This window comes from Lissotriton helveticus, chromosome 2_1, assembly GCF_964261635.1.
Source record: "Lissotriton helveticus chromosome 2_1, aLisHel1.1, whole genome shotgun sequence".
Lineage (NCBI taxonomy): Eukaryota > Metazoa > Chordata > Amphibia > Caudata > Salamandridae > Lissotriton > Lissotriton helveticus.
In genome coordinates, this window is record NC_136059.1 from 147,260,509 (window position 1) to 147,286,183 (window position 25,675).

At 48.3% G+C, this 25,675-nt stretch overlaps 1 protein-coding gene across 5 annotated transcripts in view; it reads left to right on the forward strand.

Moving 5' to 3' along the window:
* LOC144817808 (uncharacterized) overlaps positions 1-25,675 on the forward strand; it is a 233,998-nt gene that overhangs the window by 74,382 nt on the left and 133,941 nt on the right. For all 5 annotated transcript variants that reach the window (XR_013606982.1, XM_078674637.1, XM_078674638.1 and 2 more), the window contains one exon: positions 22,918-24,162. Coding sequence is in view for 4 of the 5 variants with exons in the window: in XM_078674637.1 (XP_078530763.1) it covers positions 23,127-24,162 (1,036 nt within the window). In the remaining variant the exon portion in view is untranslated. The remainder of the gene's footprint in view (positions 1-22,917; positions 24,163-25,675) is intronic.

The window sequence follows — 25,675 nt, forward strand, 5'->3', positions numbered from 1 at the left end:
AGAGGATCTTTAAATAATTTAATTTGACCCATGTTTGTCAGGTCCTGCTCTACGTAAGTTAGCCATTTAATTTTACCATGGTTCTCTAGTTGTAAGCAATCTTTGATAATATAATATTTTGTGTTAAAGTCAAAGTGTCACGATTCCAAAAAGAGCGCCAGAGGAGAATTGGTGCCAGCTTGAATGAGTCGGTAATATAAGGTCAATCCAACTCAATGTGAGTGATGTAATTCAAATAGGATTGAGGTAGGGAAACTAATGACTTTAAAAACGTATTTTCAATAGTTTGTAGGGAGTCAATGGGGACCATGCCCCACACCCCTGCCCCATAAGTCCCTGCAGATTTTGCTTTGACCTGGTAGATCTTCTTGATTGGGTTTAATGGCTTAGAACCCAATTTCTGAGAGAAAACCTTAATCGCAATTAGACTTCTCTCAAACCCAACGCTTTCCTCCACTAGTTGTAGCCACATCAGATTTTTATCAAGAAAGACCCACAAGTAAGAGAAGGAGTCCACTATCCCAATTTTCCCTGAGTCCATGTAAACATTGGGTATTTTATCATGTCTTCCTATCCCTGCCGCAATTACAAAGTACTTAGTTTGATTTACTTGGAGGTCCAAGAGGCCATAAAGAACGTATAGGCTGTAATAAGAGTCTGGAGACCTATACCTGTTCAGGCAATACGTACAGCGTTGCCGGAATAAGCCAAAATAAGATGGGCACTGGACGGGAATCCACCAAGCGGACATCCAGAGTTGTAGTCACAAGCGCCTTTTCCACTCCGTTCGTGTAGATCGAGAAAGGGAATGGATCCAAGACACAGCCCTACCTTACCACCCTTGAGATCCTAAAAGGGCGGGTGCATTCCCCATTTTTCCCCTAACCAACCGAAGTAGTAGTGTCTGAGTATAGCCGTCGTATAAAATTGATTACTGCTGCTTCACAGCTCATCTCCTCCATTATGTACCAGAGCTTGGAGTGGGAAACACAGTCAAATGCTTGAGAGAGATCCATGAAGGCAAGATAAAGTTTCCCACCCTTTGCCCCAATGTATTTATCCACTATCAAGGCGAGGTTCAATCACTGGTCAACAGTGCCTTTCCCTTGCTGAAACCCATACTGGGCTTGCATTAAGATGTTCTTCTCTTTTACACATAGTTCCAGTCTAGATGGAAGGAGTCGGCCCATTCATTTTGCAGTTATATGTAGAAGAGAAATTGGCCTATTATTCTTATTCCCCCTATCTCCCTTCTTATATATAGGAACTATGATGCTAGAATTCCAGGACACTAGTGGACCTATCCGGGCTATGTTATTGAAAACATTAGTTAATAATGGTACCCAAAGATCTAGGTTGTCCTGAAAAAAATGTATTGGGACCCCATCTGGTCCCGGTGCTTTCCTTCGAGAACAGGCTCCTAACCCCTGCCTTACCTCGCCAAGCGAGAAAGATAGCCTTTCTTGGTCAGTAGGATAAGTAATGGTGGCGGAAGTGGCAAACAGAGTATTGGGAGAAAAGATACGCAAAAAGTGATCAACCCAGTCATCTTTGCCCACGTTGGTATCCAGAGAGGGCTCTCCCTTAGGCTTGAAGTCAGGTGAGTTAATTAGTTCGTAAAACTCTCTGCTAATACCGTTTGTAGAGACCTGCTCCAGATTGGCCCAATTTCCTCCCTCAAAGATCTTTCCCTTTTCTTTCTAGCCTCTTTGTACACCTTACGGGCTAAAGAGATTTGATCCCTAATGCTAGGTTGCTCATTTAATGCTTTGTAGAGATAATTCCTTGCTTGTGTACATGGAATATCAAACCAACCTTTAGTTTTCCTTGAGTCACATTCCTTCCGTCGAGTAAGCACCCTTTTTATTTTTTTAAAAGATCTTCAAAGGAAGAAGCAACGTCTATTGATGATAATTCTTGATCTAGACAATTAGTGATACTTTGTTGCAATTTGCGTACCACCTCCGGTGCCAATTTATGTTTAACTGGTATCCATTTATCCTGGCTAGTACGGGAAATTGTACTAACTGGTACTTTTTGTCCTTCCTGGAAGGTAAGAGTACTCTATGCATTAGTCTTGGGTGGTCCCTTATGGGGGTAAACCGGACTGCCAGGTCTGTAACCCTACCAGCGAGGGAATTAGAGATCATTATGTAATCAACAGTTGACTCACAAAGTTCTCCAGAAAAGGTTTTCTGTGGGGGATCCTTCCGGCCATTTGAATCACCCATTAAAATCACATCTCTAGTGAAGAGAACTCTATTTAAGGTACAACCATAACTATTGTGGGAAAAATGATACGTCGAATAGCCCGACAAATCTACTAGGCTGCAAATTCGGTGTTGGCTGAATTTACAAGGGGGGAGGTTAAAATCATCCATCTAGATGATACATGGGGGTTTATTTTTCCCTAACTCATTACAGATCTTATTAACTGCCCTGATTACTTCCTCAGCTACTAAATACATATTTGTTCTGAAGTTGTTGTTATAGCAGTTCATTAGGATCCAGATCTCTCCCTTTCCATGACCTTTGGAGTTCCCCCCAGCAGCGTTCCTAGATTCTCCCATTGTCCGCCTCCGTCTCGGGTGAAAGCAGTGTTGTTGAAGAGCGTGAGAACACTGACCCGCTCAGGCCAAGAATGCGCAGTGAGTGGTTGTGGGGCTACAGAGGGCCGAAGGATGGCGTTTTGAATTTAGCGCATTCTGGCAGTGCTAGTGGTGCTGGGGGTTGTTGTCCCTCCAGCAGTGTTTCCGGATTCTCCCATTGTCCTTCTCCGTCTCGGGCGAAAGCATCGGTGGTGAAGAGATTGAGACCACTGACCCTTTCAGGCCAAAAATGCACGGTGCGTGGATCACTATCAGTTTGTGGTGTGTGAGTCCAGTATGTTTACAAGGGCGTGACTTGTTGTTCAAATTGAACTGTACTATCTACTGCACGCCAAAGGGAGTCGAATTGCAGACAAACAATGAGGACATTGTCTGTAAGCTGTCAAGCAAAACACACAAGATGATGGACGGAATGTTGCACAATGGCAAAACATTCACCCCCAGTCACAGATCTGGGTTTAATCCATCGTTATTTTGCTCACCAAGCCACCCCAGTTCAGACATGGCCATATGCAAATCAGTCTTGACCCTGTGCCTCATGGGAACAGTCCAGCCCGAACTGCCAAGCCATGTCTTCCCTGGACCGGAATCAAGCATCCTAGGACCGGTTTCTGGCTATCAGCCGTCTTCAGCCCGGATAGCTTGACTCCAGTGGCTTAGTGAGCAGGGGACCCACGTCTGGGCATACCCTTCCCACATAGGGTGAACAGCAAAACACACAAGATGATGGACGGAATGTTGCACAATGGCAAAACATTCACCCCCAGTCACAGATCTGGGTTTAATCCATCGTTATTTTGCTCACCAAGCCACCCCAGTTCAGACATGGCCATATGCAAATCAGTCTTGACCCTGCGCCTCATGGGAACAGTCCAGCCCGAACTGCCAAGCCATGTCTTCCCTGGACTGGAATCAAGCATCCTAGGACTGGTTTCTGGCTATCAGCCGTCTTCAGCCAGGATAGCTTTACTCCAGTGGCTTAGTGAGCAGGGGACCCACGTCTGGGCATACCCTTCCCGCACAGGGTGAACAGAAAAACACACAAGATGATGGACGGAATGTTGCACAATGGCAAAACATTCACCCCCAGTCCCAGATCTGGTTTTAATCCATCGTTATTTTTCTCACCAAGCCATCCCAGTTCAGACATGGCCATATGCAAATCAGTCTTGACCCTGTGCCTCATGGGAACAGTCGAGCCCAAACTGCCAAGCCATGTCTTCCCTGGACTGGAATCAAGCATCCTAGGACCGGTTTCTGGCTATCAGCCGTCTTCAGCCAGAATAGCTTGACTCCAGTGGTGTGGAGAGCATGGGACTCACGTCTGAGCATACCCATCCCACTCGGGGTGACAAATGCAAAAACAACAGTTGATGGACAGAATGCAGAACAATGTCATACATTCACCCCAGTACAGAGATCTGGGCCTAAATCCATAGTTTTTTTTGCACTCCACACCACCCCAGTTCGTACTATGTTGATTTGCATATGGCCATGTCTGAACTGGGGTGGTGGGAGTGCAAAAAAAACGATGGATTTAGGCCCAGATCTCTGTACTGGGGTGAATGTATGACATTGTTCTGCATTCTGTCCATTGTTCTGCATTCTGTCCATCCACTGTTGTTTTTCCGAGGTAGAAATTGGACTGAGTCGAGCCAGTCCGCATACAGGTCAAACCAAATGCAGAGTTTCCGAGAATGCCTCAGTACAACCTAACCCCAGAAACAGGGGCAGGGTTAACTCCATGATAGCACAAGATCATGGAGTGTCCGTTCAATTCTCCAATTATGGAGTTGCAGAAGCTGAATGGGAAATATCGTATCGTTCTGATAGATACATCTGCCAGTGGATTCCTCACCTTGTGAATATCCCCTTGCGTCAGCAACATTTGGAAATTAGTTTTGTAGCTTCGCGCCGACGTGGACGACGTCACAGAGGCACGGCATCGCGCGCGACTCCTCTGACGTCACTGACACCATAATAGGCCCACGCCGGCGTGATGACATCAGTTCCCTTTTTTGGTGATTGACATCTGCCAGGCATTTTTCTCCACTCCATTGCATGACGAGAGCCAATTTTTATTTGCTTTCCGTCTAGAGAATTGTGTCTTTATGTGGTGTCGTATCCCACAGGGGTATACTGAACGTCTATCCATATTCACGCAAATTTGGAAGAAAAATGGATTGACGAGTTGAGCCAGTCCAAATACAGGTCAAAACAAATGCAGAGTTTCTGAGAACGCCTCAGTACAACTGGACTCCTGAAACAGTGGCAGGGTTAACACCTGTAATTGACTTCTCCTTCTGGCCGCATGACACCGGGGTGAGAGCCAAGCCCAGGAACCACATCCCCCAGGTCCCCCACAACGCTGATGCTGCTTCCTGCTGCTGGTTTTCCCACACAGAGGCGCATAAATGAACTTACGAGCTCCCGCTCCTCGGGATACTGGTTCAGGCCGCATGACATCGGGGTGAGAGCCAAGCCCAGGGACCACATACCCCAGGCTCCCCTGCAACGCTGACGCTGCTTCCTGCTCCGTTTGTGTGGAGAAGCGTGGCTCAGTGGTTAGAGGCGGCAGACCCGGAAGCTGAGATCAGCCGTGGACCAGGGTTCGATTCCCCGCCTCGGCGGGTCTCGGGCTCAAAATTCCACGGACTCGACAATTCTCGCTCCGGTGCCTACTCGACTCACGGGGTCACACTCTGCGACTCTGGGCAATAGCTTGCTTAATCTCCACTACGGCCCCTCGCGGTGGGATGCCTGGCTTTCACCTTGTGGATACCCTGCCGGGGTATCTCACAGGGGAATACCAGGACGGGTTCCCTAAGCAAGCGCCTTGAGACCCCTGGGTGATTCGTGCGCTATATAAATCGAAATACATTTACATTTACATTTACATGCTGCTGGTTTTTGCACCGGAGGCGCATAAATTAACTTACGAGCTCCCACTGAGCAGGAAGCACGCGGGCAGTGCCCCGGCCAAGGGCGGACCCGTCTGGCCGTTCGAGACTGACTGGGCCATCCCCCTTTAACTGTGGGGCCTTTTACAGTTCACCTCCCTGCTCCAGTTTTTACGTGGTACAAAAGGGGGTGGTGATGGACGGAGCATCTGAATCAATCAAACACTCACACCCAGTCAAAAGATCTGGGTTTAATCCAGCACCGTTCTTTAGCCCACTCTGCCACCCCAGTTCAGACATGGCTATATGCGAATCAGTCTGACCCTGTGCCTCATGGGAACAGTCCAGCCCGAACTGCCAAGCCATGTCTTCCCTGGACCGGAAACAAGCTTCCGAGGACCGGTTTCTGGCATTCCAGCCGTCCTCACCCGGCTTGCTTGAATCCAGTGGCAAAGTGAGCAAGGGACTCACGTCTGAGCATACCCTGCCACACTTATGGCGGCCAAACACGGTAAAAAAGGGGGTGGTGATGGAAGGAGCATCTGAATCAATCAAACACTCACACCCAGTCAAAAGATCTGGGTTTAACCCATCACCACCCCCTTTTGTACCGCTTTTGGCTGCCATAAGTGTGGCAGGGTATCCTCAGACGTGAGTCCCTTGCTCACTTTGCCACTGGATTCAAGCAAGTCGGGATGAAGACGGCTGTAATGCCAGAAACCGGTCCTGGGAAGCTTATTTCCGGTCCAGTGAAGGCATGGCTTGGCAGTTCGGGCTGGAATGTTCCCATGAGGCACAGGGTCAGACTGATTTGCATATAGCCATGTCTGAACTGGGGTGGCAGAGTGGGCTAAAGAACGGTGATGGATTAAACCCAGATCTTTTGACTGGGTGTGAGTGTTTGATTGGTTCAGATGCTCCGTCCATCACCACCCCCTTTTGTACCAGTTTTTACGTGGACACAGACAAAATGCAGGCACTGCCTTGCTGACAACAGGGTGTGGTCTCTATACGTTCGACTGGAAAATGGTGAGAACCCTAAGCCACATACTATAAAGTACCTCCATCTATCATAGAACTTAGGAGCAAGCTAACAGTGCCCAGGAGAACGAAGCACCTCCCATGTACCTCCCACATATTCTTCTTAACTTCAGGGATCTGTGTTAAGGAGGCATCACTGACAATCTTTGATCAGCCTTGTCCTATTTATCGTACCTCTTACTTTCAATAAAATATACTTTTTTAAAAGCGAACAATCTATAGGGCTCGGTTTTGCATTATATTTGTGTGATTTTGTGATTTTATAATATACGCCTGTTTGCCTTCCAGTACTTTGCACTTTGATCCCAGCATTTTGCACTTTTGTACTTGCCACTTGGTATTGTAATTAAGTATATACTGTTTTATAGATCAAACCTGCCTATACCCCATTCTCAGAAACCCGCTGGGAAGCCACCATGGTTAAATGCAAGATTCAAAAAGTTGTAACTGATAACCCATGCACCACAATTAATTCATTTTTAGGTCTCGCATAGGCAGCGCATGTGCTGCAGAGGCATCAAGTAATCTGTAGTACGAGTGAAACTCCACCCATTGTGTTTCTCTTTGTTTTGTAACTTGCCATTGGTTAATTGTGGCTTTGCTGTTTTTATCTCTCTCATTGACTGGCTGGTGGGCCGATACCTCATTTCCGTTTTGCTTCCATTTTGCAGGAAGCAGCACCGACCAACTACAATGTGGTTCTGCTGCTGGCTGTTATTATTTCATTTAGGGACTACTTGTTTTATGTAGGCATCGCGCACACACGCCTGGGCAAGAATAGTAAGGTTTTAATATTTTCGGTGCGTGCCTTTCTTTTTATGGGTATTTGTTTAATACAATGGCGGCACCAGGGTCCAGGCAAACGAAGCCTCCCACCAGCTGTGTCAACACTCTGCCGATCCCCGCAACAAAAACGAAGGTCTTCTTGGTGGCTAACGCTCCATTCCACGGCGCTGCTCGGCGGTGGAACAACAGAGCTGTGGAATTTGCTTTCTTGCAACCGGAGGCCAGGGCGTGACTTGTAGAAACATTGAATACTCTTGCACTTGTAGTATTATTAAGGTGAGAATTCCCATGCCTTTCTTTTTATGGGTATTTGTTTAATACAATGGCGACACCATGGTCCAGGCAAACGCAGCCTCCCGCCAGCTACGTCAACACTCTGCCGATCGCCGCAACGAAAACAAAGGTCTTCTTGGCGGCTGACGCTACGTTACACGGTGCTGCTTGGCGGTGGAATAGAGCTGTGGAATGCGCTGTCTTGCAACCAAAGGCCGGGGCGTGACTTGTAGAAACATTGGAAACTCTCACACTTGTAGTATTATTAAGGTGAGCATTATAAAATGGCCGCCCCTTCCCCACCTCTGTCTACTGTTGGTTTCTGATAGATACATCTGCCAGTGGATTCCTCACTGTGTGAATATCCCCTTGCGTCAGCAACATTCGGAAATTCTTTTTGTAGCTTCGCGCCGACGTGGACGACGTCACAGAGGCACGGCATAGCGCGCGACTCCGCTGACGTCACCGACACCATAATAGGCCCACACCGGCGTGATGACCTCAGTTCCCTTTTTTCCGCGTCGTCGACGCTAACGGTTTTCAAGGGATCGTCTGTAGCTGTATAGTAACTTTGTTACTTTGTGTTTCTTCTGGTGTTTTCTTTGTCTTCTGTCGTGATGTCTACGAAGAAGACTGGATTTAAAGCATGCGGAGAATGTGGCAAGATGATGTTTATCACTGATCCACACGAGTGCTGCGTTTGGTGCTTGAGCTCCGATCATGACGTCGAAGATTGTCCTTCTTGTAAAAAGATGACTCCGAAGGCACTCCGGGAGAGGGAGACGAAACTCCTCGTAGCGAAGTTGAAAACCAAAAAGGATTAAAAGAATTCGAGGTCACGAACTCGGCGTTCGAGATCGAGGTCTCATTCGAGATCACACTCGGAGTCGTCTTCGGCGCATGCTTCGAGGTCTTCAAGGAAGAAGCATAAGAAGAGGAGTCATGAATCTCGGCATCACTCTGAGAATGACTCGTTCAAGGCCGAAGTCACAGGTGAAGTTACTTCATAAGGAGGCGGTGGCCTCGGCTTCGAACGTACAGGTCTCCGAGGGAGAGGCTTCACGTGCGGCTTTGCCTGTGTCACCGAAGCAGTTGCCGAATCCTTCTCCGAATCCATCCCATCCTTCTGGTCAAGAAGATGAAGATGAAGATGAAGGTGTTGAGGAAGAAGAAGGACAGGGCGAGGCTGCGTTGCCTGCGGGTTCGTCGACCCCTGTGCACCAGCCTGGACGAGGTCGAGAAGACTCCGCTCTCTCAAGAGCAACCTGGGGGCTTTTATCCAGCCTTTCCGGCTCCAGGTCAGGATCCTACTCAGTTCCTGAATGCCATGTTTGGAGTTTACTCCAGGGCAATGTACCCCTATGGTGCACCGGTTGGTCCCACGGGTCCATTAGCATTTAATCTGGGTGTCCCCCAGGCTTATGCTCCTGCGCCTTTTATGCCTTTCATGCCGGCTCCAGCTCCGCATTGGCATTTTCCGGCGCCGCCGAAGCCTTCCACGCCGAAGCCTTTGACGCCAAATCCATCAACGCCGATACCCTCGACTCCGATGCCGAATCCAGTTCGTCCTCGGGTTAAGCTGCCTCTTCCGACTTCGAGTTCGGCGTCGGCTCCGGCTCCGGTGGAGTCGGTCCCGGATCCGTCGATTTCGTTTATGAAGGAGAGGTCGAGGCGTGAGGCACAGAGGCTTCTGGAAGAGGAGAGGTATCGTGATGAAAATTTGGAGGAAGGTGAACTGCAGGATTCGGAGCATCCTTTTGATGACCTGAGAGAGGGTAGTGGTCTTGAGCTGTCTCCTGAGTGGGATTTGGCCTCTGTATCTGACGTACCTTCCAAGGATGTAATACCTTATCACGTTGTTATTAAGAAGGCTGCAGACTTGTTGAATACAAGTCTAACATTCTAACTGAGGTCCTTCACTCGCCTTCCTCTGCTATTGAACCAATGCTCCCATTTAATGACGCTTTGGCTGAGCCTATTTATGAGGTGTAGAAAAAAAACCCTGCCAGAGAGTTTGGTTATGCAGGCTGCCTGCTCAAAGAAGTCTACGGGTGCTTTTCCACAGGTTCCTGGGGAAAAGGAAGCATGGAAGCAAGACCAGGCAGCAAAGAAAGTCTTTTCCTCAGCCAGCATGGCGCTAATGTCTACAAATGCAACTTGCCTGATGGGTAGATACATACATGCTTTGATGGATTCCGTCAAACAATTGGTGCCTAAAATCCCTGAGAACGATAGGAAGGATTTTCAGGAGGTGATTTCAGACACTCAGGCTGCGGCAAGGCAGGTAATCCAGAGTGGGCTGGACACGGCTGATTCAGTGGCGAGAGTGATGGGCTCTTCAGTGGCCACTAGGAGAGCTGCGTGGTTGAAATCTTCAGAATTTTCTGCGGATGTTCAGTCGGCTTTGATGGATTTGCCCTTTGATGGGTCAGGGTTGTTTGGAAATAAAGCTGACGCTGCTTTACAGCGGTTTAAAGACAGCAGAGCGACGGCAAAGTCTTTGGGCCTTCAGACCAGGGGCTCTTTTGGAAAGCGATTCAGAGGATTTGGCAGATCTTCCTTTCGGGACTACAAACAATCACAGCAGCAGCCGCAGCAGCAGCAAAATACGCTGTACAAGTCGTACAGGGGCAGACAAAGAGCTCGTCCTAGAGGTCGCCAAGCCTCCTCCTCCTCCACTTCCCCTTCCCAACCTCCTGCCAACACAGCAAAGCAGCCCTAGATCTGCCATTCCGGATCATGTGGGTCCAGTGGGGGGTCGGCTTACCCATTTTCTGCGAGATTGGGAATTGATTACTTCAGATCATTGGGTTCTCAATCTCGTGGAGAATGGGTATGCTCTTCCCTTTCGGGAATTTCCCCCAAATTACCCTCCTTGCCAGGGTTATTGTTTGGAGGACCACCTGCTGCTCCTGGAGGAAGAAGTCCTGGCACAGTTTAGAAAGGGTGCGATAGAGGTGGTTCCGGAGCAGGAGAGGGGTCAGGGATGCTACTCCCGGTATTTTCTGATCCCCAAGAAGGATGGCAGACTTCGTCCAATCCTGGATCTCAGGATCTTGAATCTTTACCTGAAGCAGGAGAAGTTCAAGATGCTCACCCTTGCACAGGTTCTTCAAGCGCTGCTGGAAGAAGACTGGATGGTGTCAATCGACTTACAGGATGCGTATTTTCATATTCCCATCCTGAAGTCGCACAGGAAGTATCTCCGTTTCAAGGTTGGATCGCAACACTACCAGTTTGCGGGCCTTCCGTTTGGTTTTACTACTGCACCTCGAGTCTTCACCAAGGTGATGGCTGTGGTGGCTGCACATCTCATAAGATCGGGGATCGGTATTTCCGTATCTGGACGATTGACTGATCAAAGCAGAATCTCCAGAGATAGTGCTCCATCTTCTGCAAGAGACAACTCAGTTGTTGCACAGGTTGGGTTTTTCGATAAATGTACCCAAATCTCACCTGGTGCCCTCCCAGGGAAACCTGTTCATAGGTGCGGTACTGGACACTACTGTGTGTCGTGCATTCCCTCCTCCTCAAAGGATTCGCGACATACAGGAAATGATTCCTTTATTTTACAATGGAGCGGTCGTTCCAGTCCTGAAGGTCCTTCGTCTGCTCAGTCTGATGGCTTTTTGTATTCTGTTGGTCAGCCATGCACACTGGCACATGAGGGCACTCCAGTGGTGCCTCCGCAGGCAATGGTATCAGCACAGCGGAGATCTCAGGGAGTCAGTGAGGATCTTGAGAGAAACTGCAGCGGATCTGTCTTGGTGGAGCATGGAAGGCAATCTGTCACTAGGAAAGCCTTTTCATTCTGATAGATACATCTGCCGTGTGGATTCCTCACCTTGTGAATATCCCCTTGCGTCAGCAACATTCGGAAATTCTTTTGTAGCTTCGCGCCGACGTGGATCCGGACGTCACAGAGGCACGGCATCGCACGCGACCTCGCTGACGTCACCGGCGCCTATAACAGGCCCACGCCGGCGTGATGACATCAGTTCCCTTTTTTCCGCGTCGTCGACGCTAACGGTTTTCAGGGATCGTGTAGTAGCTTACAGTAACTTTGTTACTATTTCTTCGTATTTGTGTCTTTCTTCATTCTCTTCGGGATGTCGTCGAAGAAGACGGGATTTAAAGCCTGCGGTGAATGTGGCAAGACCATGTCAATCACCGACCCCCACGAATGTTGTGTCTGGTGTTTGAGCTCCGACCATGATGTCGAAGACTGTTCCTGCTGCAAAAAGATGACTCCAAAAGCCTTAAGAGAGAGGGAAACAAAGCTCCTTATGGCGAAACTCAAGAGCAAGAAAGCTAAGAAGTCATCGAAATCTCGATCTCGCCGGTCGAGGTCGAGGTCTCGTTCGAGGTCACACTCGGAGTCGTCGTCAGCTCACGCTTCGAAGTCCTCGAAGAAGAAACACAGGAGGAAGTCCCATGAGTCACGTCATCACTCTGGGAAGGACTCTAGCTCGAAACCGAAGTCCCAGATCAAACTCGTGAGTAAAGAAGTGGAGGTTTCGGAGTCGGAACATGAAGAGACTTTGCATCCGATTTCACCCGAACCTCAGGAACAGGTCCATTCTCCGATTCCATCCAATCCTTCTGGTCAGGAGGATGAAGGTGAGGAGCAGGGGGCTGGTGGAGCCGAAGTTCCGGCACCCGATGGTTCATCGACTCCGGTTCCGGCGCCCGAAGAAGAGGTCGACGTCGTATCGACTCCGCCTCCCCGGGAACAACCGAGAGGTCCATATCCTGAGTTTCCGACTCCAGGTCAGGATCCTTTCCAGTTCTTGAACGCCATGTTTGGTGTATATTCAAGGGCAATGTTCCCGTCTGGTGCACCTGTTGGTCCCACGGGTCCTATGGCCTTTAATTTAGGGGTTCCGCAGGCTTATGCCCCTGCACCCTTTATGCCGGCTCTACCGCCGCATTGGCATTTTCCGACACCACCGGTGTCGTCGACGCCGAAGCGCACGACGCCGGCTCCATCGACGCCGATCCCATCGACGCCGATACCCGTGACTCCGAGGCAAGATTCTGTCCGACCTCGTGGCGAGAAGCCTCGTCCGACGTCGGGTTCGACGCCGGCGGCGACCCCGTCGGAGTCGGTTCCGAATCCTTTGACTTCGATTGTGAAAGAAAGGTCTCGGAGAAAGGCCCAGAGACTTCTGGAAGAATAGAAATATGGATATTCTGATACTGAGGAAGGAGAGTTACAGGATTCTGAGGATCCCTTTGATGACTTATGTGAGGCCAGTGGTCTTGAGCTATCACCTGAATGGGAGTTGGCTTCTGTATCGAATGCTCCATCTAAGGATGTAGTGCCTTACCACACTGTGATTAAGAAGGCAGCGAGTTTACTAAACATAACTCTACCTACAGCTGATTATAAGCCCAATATTTTAACTGAGGTGCTTCATTCACCCTCATCTGTGATCAAGCCTATGTTACCATTCAACGAGGCGTTGTCTGAACCTATCTATGAGGTCTGGAAAAAACCCTTATCTGCTCCAGCGGTTTCTAGAACGGTGGCGAGAAGGTATAGAGCTGCACCGGATGATCCTGCATTTTTAACAACGCATCCTCTTCCTGAGAGTTTGGTAGTGCAGGCTGCCTGCTCCAAAAAATCTGCTGGGGCATTTCCACAGGTTCCTGGAGACAAGGAATCCTGGAAACAGGACCAAAATGCAAAAAAGGTTTTTTCATCAGCCAGTATGGCATTGAAATCAACCAATGCTACGTGTTTGATGGGGAGATATATCCATGCTTTGATGGACTCTGTCAAGCAACTTATTCCAAAGGTTCCTGAGGAGGACAGGAAGGATTTTCAAGAAGTAATCTCGGACACCCAAGCAGCTGCGAGACAGGTCATCCAGAGTGGTTTGGACACTGCAGACTCGGTGGCAAGAGTCATGGGTTCCTCTGTGGCTACTAGGAGAGCTGCTTGGCTCAAATCTTCAGAGTTTTCTGCTGATGTCCAGTCTGCGTTAATGGACTTACCTTTCGATGGTTCAGGTCTGTTTGGAAAAAAAGCTGATACTGCCTTGGAGCGTTTTAAGGACAGTAGGGCCACTGCAAAATCTTTGGGCCTTCAGTCCAGAGGTACTACCGGAAGACGCTTCAGAGGATTTGGCAGATCTTCCTTTCGATCTTACAGATCATCCCAGCAGCAGCCTCAGCAGCAGCAGAACACGCTGTACAAGTCGTACAGAGGCAGACAAAGACCCCGTCCTAGAGGTCGTCAAGCTTCCTCCTCCTCCTCCTCCTCCTCTCCTTCCCAACCCCCGGCCAACGCAGCAAAGCAGCCCTAGATCCGCCATTCCGGATCATGTGGGCCCAGTAGGGGGTCGGCTTACTCATTTTCTACAAGATTGGGAATTTATAACATCGGATCTTTGGGTTCTCAATCTTGTAGAGAATGGGTATGCTCTTCCTTTCCAGGAATTCCCTCCCAATTACCCTCCTTGCCAGGGTTATTGTTCGGAAGACCACCTGCTTCTCCTGCAGGAAGAAGTCCTGGCATTATTCCGAAAGGGTGCAATAGAGGTGGTTCCAGAGCAGGAAAGGGGTCAGGGGTGCTACTCCCGGTATTTCCTGATACCCAAGAAAGATGGCAGACTTCGGCCAATCCTGGACCTCAGGATTTTGAACCTTTACCTGAAGCAGGAAAAGTTCAAAATGCTCACTCTTGCACAGGTTCTTCAAGCGCTGTTGGAAGAGGAATGGATGGTGTCGATCGACTTGCAAGATGCGTATTTTCATATTCCCATCTTGAAGTCTCACAGAAAGTATCTCCGTTTCACGGTTGGGTCACAGCACTACCAGTTTGTGGTCCTTCCGTTTGGCCTTACTACTGCACCTCGAGTCTTCACCAAGGTGATGGCAGTGGTGGCGGCTCATCTCAGGAGAACGGGGATTCATGTATTTCCGTATCTAGACGACTGGCTGATCAAAGCGGAGTCGCCAGAGAAGGTGCTCCATCATCTGCAGGAGACAACTCAGTTGTTGCACAGGTTGGGTTTTTCGATAAATGTACCCAAGTCTCACCTGGTGCCCTCACAGCGCAACCTGTTCATAGGTGCGGTACTGGACACAACCGTATGTCGTGCATTCCCTCCCCCTCAAAGGATTTGAGACATACGGGAGATGATTCCTTTATTTTACAATGGAGCGGTCGTTCCAGTCCTGAAGGTCCTTCGCCTGCTCGGTCTGATGGCTTCATGCATTCTGTTGGTCAACCATGCACGCTGGCACATGAGGGCACTCCAGTGGTGCCTCCGCAGGCAGTGGTATCAGCACAACGGAGATCTCAGGGAGTCAGTGAGGATCTCCAGAGAAGCTGCAGCGGATCTGTCTTGGTGGAGCGTGGAAGGCAATCTGTCACAAGGAAAGCCTTTTCAACTTCCTCCATCGATGGCCACAGTGATAACGGATGCATCCACTCTCGGGTGGGGTGCTCATCTGGGAGACCTGGAGGTCAAGGGTCTTTGGTCTCCAGAGGAAAGGTTGCTTCACATCAACCTTCTAGAATTGCGGGCGATACGTTTGGCGCTCAAGGCCTTCCTCCCTTCCCTTTGCGGTCTGTCAGTCCAGGTCCTGACGGACAACACGACCGCGATGTGGTACATCAACAAACAGGGAGGAGTGGGGTCGCAGTGTCTCTGCAGAGAGGCTCTGCGTCTCTGGTCCTGGGTTCAGGACCATCAGATTTGTCTGATGGCAAATCATCTGGCCGGGGTTCTGAACGTTCGTGCAGACAGTCTCAGTCGGCAGTTCTCTGCCGATCACGAGTGGAGGCTTCACCCAGATGTGGTTCACGACATCTTTCAGATGTGGGGGACACCTCGGGTGGACCTGTTCGCCACTCACGAGAACGCTCACTGCCTGTCATTCTGCAGTCTCCAGTATCCGATGCAAGGAGCCTTGGGAGATGCGTTTCAGTTGAGTTGGGACTCGCAACTCCTTTACGCGTTTCCTCCCATACCCTTGATTCCTCGGGTTCTGAGGAAAATTCGCCAAGACCGGGCCCAAGTCATATTGATCGCCCCGGATTGGCCAAGAAGGGTGTGGTATTCAGACCTTCTCCACCTCTCCTCTCACCCGCCGCTCCATCTCCCTTACAGGGCAGATCTCCTCTCTCAGATGGAGGGGCAGGTTCTACACCCCCACCTCCAGACCTTACACCTTCATGCCTGGAGATTGAGCGGGGCAACCTGATTTCTTTTTCTCTCCCTCACGATGTGGTGGATGTCATTTTGTCAGCCAGGCGTGACTCCACTAAGTCCATCTATTCTTATAGGTGGTCTAAATTTGTCGTTTGGTGCAGGGAGAAATCTATAGACCCTTTGAGGTCCCATTTATCTGATGTGCTCCAGTTTGCCCTTTCCCTGGCCCAGCAGGGGCTTGCTGTTGCCACGGTGAAGGGTTATCTTTCTGCGCTGTCGGCGTTTATCTGTATGCCTGACCAGCCTTCTCTTTTTAAGTCTCCCATTGTTTTAAGGTTTTTGAAGGGCCTTATTAATAGGTTCCCTCCTACACCTTTTGTTGTGCCTCAGTGGGATTTGAATCTAGTTTTGACATTATTAATGGGTGCTCCCTTTGAGCCTCTTCACAAGTGTCCCATGAGGCTTCTGACTTTGAAAACGTTTTTTCTCGTTGCAATCACCTCGGCAAGGAGGGTAAGTGAGCTTCAAGCTCTTAGTTCCAAGCCCCCATTCCTGACCATTCATGCTGAACGAATGGTTCTTAGGACCAGGGCTGCTTTTCTGCCTAAGGTGGTGACTCCTTTCCACCTTGGTCAATCCATTACCCTTCCTACCTTTTATCCTCCCCCTCACCCTTCCAAGGAGGAGGAGAGATTACACCGTCTTGACCCCAAGAGGGCGGTGTCTTTTTACTTGGACAGGACTAAAGACTGTCGAGTGGACGACCAGCTCTTCATTGGCTTTGCTGGCTGCAAGAAAGGAAGAGCGGTCCATAAGAGGACTTTGTCGAGATGGATCGTCCTCTGCATTAAGATCTGCTATTCTTTGGCTGGTAAGGACCCACCAGAGGGTATTAGAGCACATTCGACTAGAGCAAAGTCTGCAACATCTGCTTTGTCTAGAGGTGTACCTGTTGAGGACATTTGCAGAGCCGCGACTTGGGCCTCCCTCCACACTTTCGCGAAGCATTACTGCTTGGATACCGAGGTGAGGAGGGACGGCCACTTCGCTCGCTCTGTCCTCCAAGATTTCCTGGTATAGCAGAGTGGACACCCTCCTCCGGGAGTGGGGACTGCTGTGGGACTCTATTCACAAGGTGAGGAATCCACACGGCAGATGTATCTATCAGAAGAACAAGTTACTTACCTTCGGTAACGCTTTTTCTGGTAGATACAATATCTGCCTGTGGATTCCTCACTGACCCACCCGCCTCCCCGTTGTCCACTCTTCTATGCCAGAGTTTCTATGATGTGTTATTTTATTGTCATGGAAATGTTTATTTCAAATGTTTTTATTGCATTTGCTTCGCACTGTGTGTGTTACCTTGTTTTCTATACTACGTATACTGGGTATATTTCTACTATCATCGGTCCGTCCGTGTGCCTCGAGGGCACGGAAAAAAGGGCGGAACTGATGTCATCACGCCGGCGTGGGCCTGTTATAGGCGCCGGTGACGTCAGCGAGGTCGCGTGCGATGCCGTGCCTCTGTGACGTCCGGATCCACGTCGGCGCGTAGCTACAAAAGAATTTCCGAATGTTGCTGACGCAAGGGGATATTCACAAGGTGAGGAATCCACAGGCAGATATTGTATCTACCAGAAAAAGCGTTACCGAAGGTAAGTAACTTGTTCATTACCTCCATCGGTGGCCACAGTGATAACGGATGCATCCACTCTAGGGTGGGGTGCTCACCTGGGGGATCTGGAGGTCAACAGTCTTTGGTCTCCAGAGGAAAGGTTGCTTCACATCAACCTTCTAGAGTTGCGAGCTATACGTTTAGCGCTGAAGGCCTTCCTCCCTTCCCTTCGTGGTCAGTCAGTTCAAGTCCTGACGGACAACACGACCGCGATGGGGTATGTCAACAAGCAGGGAGGAGTGGGGTCGCAGTGTCTCAGCAGGGAGGCTCTGCATCTCTGGTCCTGGGTTCAGGACCATCAGATTTGTCTGATGGCAAATCATCTGGCCGGAGTTCTGAACGTTCGTGCAGACAGTCTCAGTCGGCAGTTTTCCGCCGACCATGAGTGGAGGCTCCATCCAGAGGTAGTTCGTTATGTCTTTCGGACGTGGGGATCTCCTCAGGTGAACCTGTTTACCACTCACGAGAATGCTCACTGCCCGTTGTGATGCAGTCTCCAGTTTCCGATGCAAGGAGCCCGTGGGGACGCGTTTCAGTTGAGTTGGGACTCTCAACTCCTTTACGCGTTTTCTCCCATACCCTTTATTCCTCGGGTGCTGAGGAAGATTCGCCAAGACCGGGCCCAAGTTATTTTGATCGCCCCGGATTGGCCAAGAAGGGTGTGGTACACAGATCTTCTCTGCCTCTCCTCGTGCCCTCCGCTCCGTCTCCCTCACAGGGCAGATCTCCTCTCCCAGATGGAGGGGCGGGTTCTACACCCCCACCTCCAGACCTTACACCTTCATGCCTGGAGATTGAGCGGGGCAACCTGATTTCCTTTTCTCTCCCACACGATGTGGTGGATGTCATCTTAACGGCCAGGCGTGACTCCACCAAGTCCATTTATTCTTATAGATGGTCTACATTTGTTGCTTGGTGTGGGGAGAAGTCCATTGACCCTTTAAGGGCTTGTTTGTCCAATATACTTCAATTTGCACTTTCTTTGGCCCAGCAGGGTTTTGCGGTGGCAACTATCAAAGGTTATTTGTCGGCCTTATCAGCTTTCCTTTGTTTGCCGGACCAGCCCTCTTTGTTTAAATCTCCTATTGTATTACGATTCATTAAGGGCCTTACCAATAAATTTCCTCCTACACCTTTTATTGTGCCTCAATGGGACTTGAACCGTGTTCTTACATTCTTGATGGGTTCGCCTTTTGAACCTTTACACAAGTGTCCCTTGAGACTTTTGTCTTTTAAGACTATTTTTCTAGTGGCAATTACCTCGGCACGGAGGGTAAGTGAGCTTCAAGCTCTTAGTTTAAAGCCCCTATTTGTGTCCATTCATGCTGAAAGAATGGTTCTCAGGACCAGGGCTGCTTTTCTGCCTAAGGTGGTAACTCCTTTCCATCTGGGGCAGTCCGTTACTCTCCCTTCCTTCTATCCTCCCCCTCACCCTTCCAAAGAGGAGGAGAGACTTCACCACTTGGACCCTGAGAGGGCGGTGAGCTTTTACCTGTACAGGACAAGAGAGTTCAGGTTGGATGACCAGCTGTTTGTTGGATTTGCTGGCTGCAAGAAGGGGAAGGCGGTGCACAAGCGCACGCTCTCGAGATGGATTATCCTCTGCATTAAGGTCTGCTACGCCCTGGTGGGTAAGGAACCTCCAGAGGGTATAAGAGCTCACTCTACTAGAGCAAAGTCTTCTACATCTGCTATGTCTAGGGGTGTACCTGTTGAGGATATTTGTAGAGCGGCGACTTGGGCCTCCCTCCACACTTTCGCGAAGCATTACTGTTTAGATTCCGAGGTGAGGAGGGACGGCCTTTTGCGCGCTCTGTCCTCCAGGACTTTCTGGTATAGGATAGTGGACACCCTCCTCCGGGAGTGGGGACTGCTGTGGTACTCCATTCACAAGGTGAGGAATCCACTGGCAGATGTATCTATCAGAAGAACAAGTTACTTACCTTCGGTAACGCTTTTTCTGGTAGATACAATATCTGCCTGTGGATTCCTCACTGACCCACCCGCCTCCCCATTGTCCTCTCTTCTATGCCTGAGTTACTGTAGTGTATATATTTTTATTGTCAAAGGAAATGTTTATTGCAATTTGTTTTCCTGCATTGGCTTTACACTGTGTGTGTTAACTTGACATTGTGTACTGTGTATACTGTGTATATATCTGCTGTCATCGGTCCGTCCGTATGCCTCAAAGGCACGGAAAAAAGAACGGAACTGATGTCATCACGCCTGCGTGGGCCTATTATGGTGTCGGTGATGTCAGCGGAGTCGCGCGCGATGCCGTGCCTCTGTGACGTCGTCCACGTCGGCGCGAAGCTACAAAAAGAATTTCCGAATGTTGCTGACGCAAGGGGATATTCACAAGGTGAGGAATCCACAGGCAGATATTGTATCTACCAGAAAAAGCGTTACCGAAGGTAAGTAACTTGTTCTTTGGCTATAAGAGAACGGAAAAGCCAAGTTATGACCCACACTGCTTGTGTGCCAGCCGCCTCTGTCAGCCTTGGACGTGTGAGCTCAGCGCTTTGTGGAGTTTAAGGAGTGATCCAAAAGTTCAGCCTCCCCCTCTCCTCCCGGCTTGTCCTCCGGAGGGATGACACTCACGTTTGTGGTTAGTCACTTTCAGAGCACAGGGGCCGCGGACTATTTACAGTACCGACCCCCGGCCCCAAAATAAATAAACATTTAGACAGGCTGGGAATGGAGATAAACTTCGGGTTCCCGTCAGAAGAACCTCAGAGCAGGACAGTTTCGATGGAACTGGCTGTATACCTTGCAGCGGCCTGAAACCCCCCTGCACCAGCCTGAGAGGACCCCACACTGGCCCAACCCCATCTGTCACCTAGTACACCGCTCCTCGAGCCTGGGTGCCTCACCATGGGCTTCAGCGCAGGTAGGACCTGAGCGGCGACTCTTACTCTTTCCCTCGCCCCCTTTTCCACATTCAACATTCCCAACTGGTCATACTTCGTCCTGCTAGCCCTCAAACCTCGTTTCCTTTGTCTTATGCCTCCTTGCTTTCCCTTTATCAGTCCCTTCCTCCATCACATTCCTAGTCTCCCTCTCTAGAACCATCCCCCTATCCATCACTCGGTCTCCTTCATATCTCACTCCTTCGGTCCATCTCTTATACCCTTCCTTCACGTCACACTGCTTCCCTCTATCCATTACTCCCACAGTCTCTCATCTCTTCCTTCAACCTCCACACCTCCCTCTTATCTCCTTTCTTACTCCTTCCTCTATTCCTCACACATTCCCTCTATTACACCTTTCTGAATTCTTTCACACAATCCCTCTGCATTTCAAACCCACACATTTCTCTTTCCTTCTTTCTACTTCTCACTCCTCTCTATACCTCACTTTGCTCTTCGTGGCTCATCCTCCAGTCCATGCTCATTGTTTTCATATACATAGTTGTATCTATCCCTCACTCCGGACCCTCCATATATCACTCTTTTCGGCAACCCTACTACCACCTTCGCACTTTAAAATGTAAAATTCAAAAAGTATATTTTATTATCCTACAGAAGCAAATCACTGTAGTACATTCATATTATATCTGCATTGAGAAGCTTTTTTTAAGTGATAAATTCAGAAGCATTTTTTAACTGATAAGAATACAAAATAAATCTAGAAACATTCATGTCCCTCTACCCCCACCCCCACCCACTACAATACCAATAGTGAACTAACAGGTGAGTCAATTGTATGCACATTGTGTGTGGCTGAGCTGCTTTTATGCATGAGCAACATTATAGGTTAGCAAATCAAACACAATAGAAGGTTGGTAATGCATATTTCTTGAAGTTATGTATTTTAAGATCGATCATCTTATATCTGATGATTTAAAAAAGGAGGCAAAGCGAAATTAAACAATTGCCTAGTATCACACTGTTCAGCAACTACATGTACATGCTTAGCTCCTACTACACCCAGCTTACACACCCACCCCTCCTCAATAAGCCCCCTCTACCACCCAACCCAACACCGCCTCTCCCCCAAACTGCCACCCTGCTGTCCTCCGACGCAACCCAGACCAAACGTTTTGGACCCTGAGGAAATGTTTAGGAGTACCCATGCTCTTTCCTCGCCGCTTACTCCTTTTTTTTTCTCCTGTTGTTCGCTATTTCTTCCACCATTAGTGCAGCGTATGTATATTAGCTCAGTTCTTTGTACTGTCTAATGTTCGCTGCAAAGAGTCTCTCCTATGTATTTTCTGTATCGTGTACTCCCCCCTTTCTCTTCGCTGTACATTCTGGCTCCCTAGATTTCCCGCTAATCACCTACATACTGCAGGGACAATTTAATTTCCTTTCAGTTATAGATTATTGTATTTGCAGAACAGGAGAGCCTTAACAGCAGATCACCGCTGTGACAGTGCCTGCAGCACGTTCCTGCATGGTATGGCATGCAACATGTCGTGCATGCCACACCGAGAAGGAATGTGGATGCAATCCCACGGGGGCACAACATGTGCCACCGACGCACTCACAGGCCCAGAAGCGGCAGGTGGCCCTGTTAGGGCCCTCTTAGCTGCATCTCTCCCAATCTTTTCATGGCAGGTTCCCCACCATAAAATGGGCAGTGGAAAAGCAACTCGGAACATGTTCAGTGGTGCTGCAACTGCACAGGCAACATATTCCTGCCCCTTACCACTGCACCACCACCTCAGGATCCTGAATGCCGACGGACACTGCAGTGCTCTGACGGTCCGACTGCTACACACGTGATACCACCACCGAGAGTATTATAAGGCCCTAAGTCTTCTGATAAATTGCTGCTTATTCTTTTAACATGAAGATTGGTGTTTATCATTCATTCTCTGATGGAAAATGTATGGGATTTTTTAAAGTGAACTATCTGACAATATTGCTGGGGTACATGGAGTATAAAAACAAAGGTTGTAGGATGTCAGAGTTTTTCTAGCACACACAATTTAAATATCTATATAATAACTGGACATATATATCAGCGGTTAAGTAAGCACAATGGAAGCACATTTTTGTTTTTGTAAGTCTGATGTGGGATGGAAACAAAGGTTTCAATAGGATAAAAAGAAGATACTTTCCTTGAAGATGTACAAATGGTATCTATTTGTTGAAAACTGATTTTCACGCATTGTTTGATCACACTACAGTTTTATCAGTAAAACTGAATGGCAGTGCGGATTTTGTAGCCATTTCAATGGAAAACCTGTTGTTTATAAATGACCTTGCGTGATCACACCAGGCTTTAATGATATATTTGCGAGAATGTGCTACAAAATGCACCACTGGCTACATACAATTGCCTTGCCACTCTCCTGCTGAATAGACATGGCTCTTTTGCTACACTTCTTCTTTGTGTCACACTTGAGTCTTCATAATTCCTATGACTTCAGTGATGTAACATTGATCCCACTTTGAAAATTGTTCCAGCACCACTGAATGTAACTCATACCATATTTTGTTTTTCTACTTTACTTTTTCTAGGGTTTGTAACAATGGAACCAGAGACTATATTAAAGATTACAAGTGTGCAAGCGATTGTCAGTGTTCAATGTAGGAGGATTAAGGAAGGATAGGAGTTGACACGCAGGAAGTCAACATGACATGCACCCCCTGAAGACTAAAAAAAGAGGCTCAATGCACCTAGCATAATCGTCAATGCAAAAACTTAGCACTAAATACTATACAAAACGATGAGCCACCATTACATCATGGATCAGGTCAAGAAGGAAGTAGGAGAAGAATCATCTGGAAGGGATCATCACTGTACTCCATGTATGAAAACAGAAGAAGCAAAGATGTTATCATCTGGAGATCATCAGTACTGCATGGACTGGATCAAGACCAAAGAAGGGGACACGCCATTATCCAGGATTCATCAGTATCCCATGAATTGGGCAGTGATTAGACAAGGAGCAGGGCGATCTGTCGGAGATCATCAGTGCTACACCGACTGGGTCAAGACTGAAGAAGAGACGAGGCCAGGGTTTTGGGATCAACAGTACACCATGGATTGGTGTAGTCTTAAAAAAGGGGAAGCAGCATCTGTTGTGGACTATCAGTATACTTTTGATAGGATAACAAATGCAGAAGGGGAGGAGTTATCTGCTCAGAGCCATCTGTGCTCTGTGGACTGGAACAAAATTAAAGGAGAGGAGCCAATTTGTCTTGGGATGAAGACTGGCGAAGAGGAGGATTTTTCTATTAGTGATCATCAATACTCTGTGGATTCAATACACACTAAAAAGGGTGAGGAAGCGTCTACTGGGTATCAATATATTCTGGACTGGATCCAGACTGAAGAAAGGGAAAGGTTTTCTACTAAGCATCATCCATATTCTGTTGACTGCAAACATACTGAAACGGGTGAGGAACCACCTATTGGATATCAATATCTGCTGGACTGGGGCCAGATGGCAGAAGGGGGGAAGTTATGTGCCAAACATGCTCAGTGTCCCAGGGCCTGGGTAAAGAGTGTGGAAGGGGAGAAGTCATCCACTACAGATAACCTGCACACCACCAGCTGTGCAGATTTTGAAGGATGGACGCAAACATTTCCTAAAGATAATCAGAAAACGTTGGAATGTGTTCAGAGGAAATGGGAGCAGGCATTTAGTAACAATTATCAGTACTCAATGAACCACTGGAATGCTACAGGATGGAGGGAGCAACCCTTATTGGCATGTCCAGATTTTGGTGGCAAAGAGAATCTAGAAACGCCCATTGAAGGTAAGAAGTAAATATTTTTACCAGATGTATCTTTATTGTGCATTATGGTATGTGAGGTGTTCATATGATGGTATTTTATTAAAATAGCATGCCAAATGATTCATGAGATGACTCCCAGCACCGTTTTCTGAAAACAAGAGATAGAAAAAGATAAGAGATGGGGAGGGCTGTTATTATCACTATTCAAAGGAATGGTATGTAGGTGATTGTTTGTGCTCCTTTCCAGCCTTTTAACCTCTTTGCCTCCCTTTTCTGTGCCCCTTTCTGCTGCTCTCAGAACTGTTTTGCCTCCCTTGCCTATTTATGGGTCTCCACCTGATGGCCTACAGATCTGGGACCCACTCCCACCTCAGCCCATGCACCAGAGAGGTCAGGAACATTATCAATAGCAAGCTGGACATATCCGCCCAGTTCAAGCAGGACATCATGGTGTCCTGCTTCCACTCTCTTAGGATGCTAAGAAAGAAATATACAAGTGTCTACTGAACAACACCTAAAACACAAGCAGCCCCTCATCACCAACAGAGTGGATTATGCGAACTCTCTCTACACAGGAATCACCAAACAGCTCACAAAAAGAGAGCAAACCACCCAGAGCTCTGCAGTCAAACCTGTTCTCAACCTCCCATTCAGGAGAGAAATCACATCACACCTGAGGGAGCTCCACTGGCTTCCAATACTCAAGTGTGCATAGTTTAAGCTGCTTACCCACACATACAAAGCACTACACAACACAGGCCTAGCCTACTTGAACAGCTGTATACACTTCTATCAACCATCCAGGTACTTCTGTTCACCTGAAGTTTTAACTGGCACACGTCGTTGGCATTCACAGAAGCAGAACCAGAGGTTGAGCTTTCTCCTAAATCGTGAAATAACCTCTCACTATACACCAGTGCCGCCTCCTTTATTCTTGAGTTCCACAAGAAGCTGAAGACTTGGATTTTTGGATAAGTGCGCTCCCACTTTCAGGGTCAGCTTTACACACCTGCACAGTGGCAGGATGCCCTCAAAGGAAATATGGAGCCATACAAATGCACTTAACATAACATAATATGTGTATCTAAGGTGTTTGCATGATGCAAGGGTCCTCTCACACATGCTTTTTCAATGTACTGTGTTAATACAGGATCAATGACTAATGTGTAAGGTAGAAAATGATGCTTACGTTTTCAAATATATTGAGCTACTAAAACATAAAATAGCTGATTCTCTTGATTTTTAATCGAAATTTGCATTATCACAGAGACTCCACTGAATGTATCTATTTGATGAGCACACTGTATAGCCCAGTGGCAGAAAGGTGGAATTCGCTATTCTTATATTAAGAACTGTAGAACTATCCTGGAATTGTCCCTAGTCCATCCTTTGTGTCTATGAAGGGTGTAATGGGTGGGTAGGTGTGATTGGTGCAGACGTGCATCCTGTTGTTGTGACTGTTGCAAAATATGTCATCCTTGTTACCATTGGGTACCTTTTGACAACCAATGTGTTGGACAAACGATTGGGGCAT